At 48.5% G+C, this 686-nt stretch overlaps 1 protein-coding gene across 2 annotated transcripts in view; it reads right to left on the bottom strand.

The window, feature by feature from the left end:
• The window catches only part of ERLIN1 (ER lipid raft associated 1), a 65,152-nt gene that overhangs the window by 9,098 nt on the left and 55,368 nt on the right, over positions 1–686 (bottom strand). For both annotated transcript variants that reach the window (XM_019512187.1, XM_019512188.1), the window contains one exon: positions 400–491. In XM_019512187.1, coding sequence (XP_019367732.1) covers positions 400–491 — 92 coding nt within the window. The remainder of the gene's footprint in view (positions 1–399; positions 492–686) is intronic.

The raw sequence follows: 686 nt of genomic DNA, 5'->3' as shown, positions 1-686 counted from the left end.
CACTCCAGCAGATGCTACCTACACCTTGTCCAATCCCCACTTTTGCGCACTATTCTTCAGTGCTGGAGAAGGGGGAATAATTCCTAAGGGCAGTGATATGGTCCCTATGCTGGAGTTGGACAAGGACACAGGAGCTGACCTTCCAAAAGCTGAGGTGCCCCTGTTCTGCATGGAGGGACTGGATTCAATGCAACACACACAAGTGTGTTCATACAGGACTTCACAGTGACTGTATTTCCACTTGCATTGCTTGGCCATGTTGGACCCCACTCCATCAAATGGTGAGAACCATGCCCATGCATGTCTTCTGCCTATCTAGTGAGTCAGCTCCTCTGTATCCGCTTGGGAGAATCATCACAGGGAAAACTGACAAATGTAAGCATTGCTTCTTCAACATACCTATGAGAGCCTTTTTCCTCTCTGTCTCTGCCTCCTTCTCCACAACTTTTTGCTTCTGGGCTGCTATGAGCAGTTTGGTCTTCTCAGCTTCCCTGTACAGCAAAAGAGTTTACAACAGGGATAATTCTCTAGCTCCTTAGTGTGGATTTAGGACAGAAGCCTGGCTAACAATGTCAGTGTCCAAGGAGCATGGGTCACTGCTAGGGAGATGGAGAGAATCTGCTACAGAATAACCAGAAAGTGGTAGTTCCTGAATACAGACACCCCAGTGAATCGGGGGTGGGGGG

The sequence above is a fragment of the Gavialis gangeticus genome, unplaced genomic scaffold (assembly GCF_001723915.1).
Source record: "Gavialis gangeticus isolate Ggan-Ray unplaced genomic scaffold, GavGan_comp1, whole genome shotgun sequence".
In the NCBI taxonomy this organism is placed as follows: domain Eukaryota; kingdom Metazoa; phylum Chordata; order Crocodylia; family Gavialidae; genus Gavialis; species Gavialis gangeticus.
This window is presented reverse-complemented; position numbering and strand designations above follow the sequence as displayed.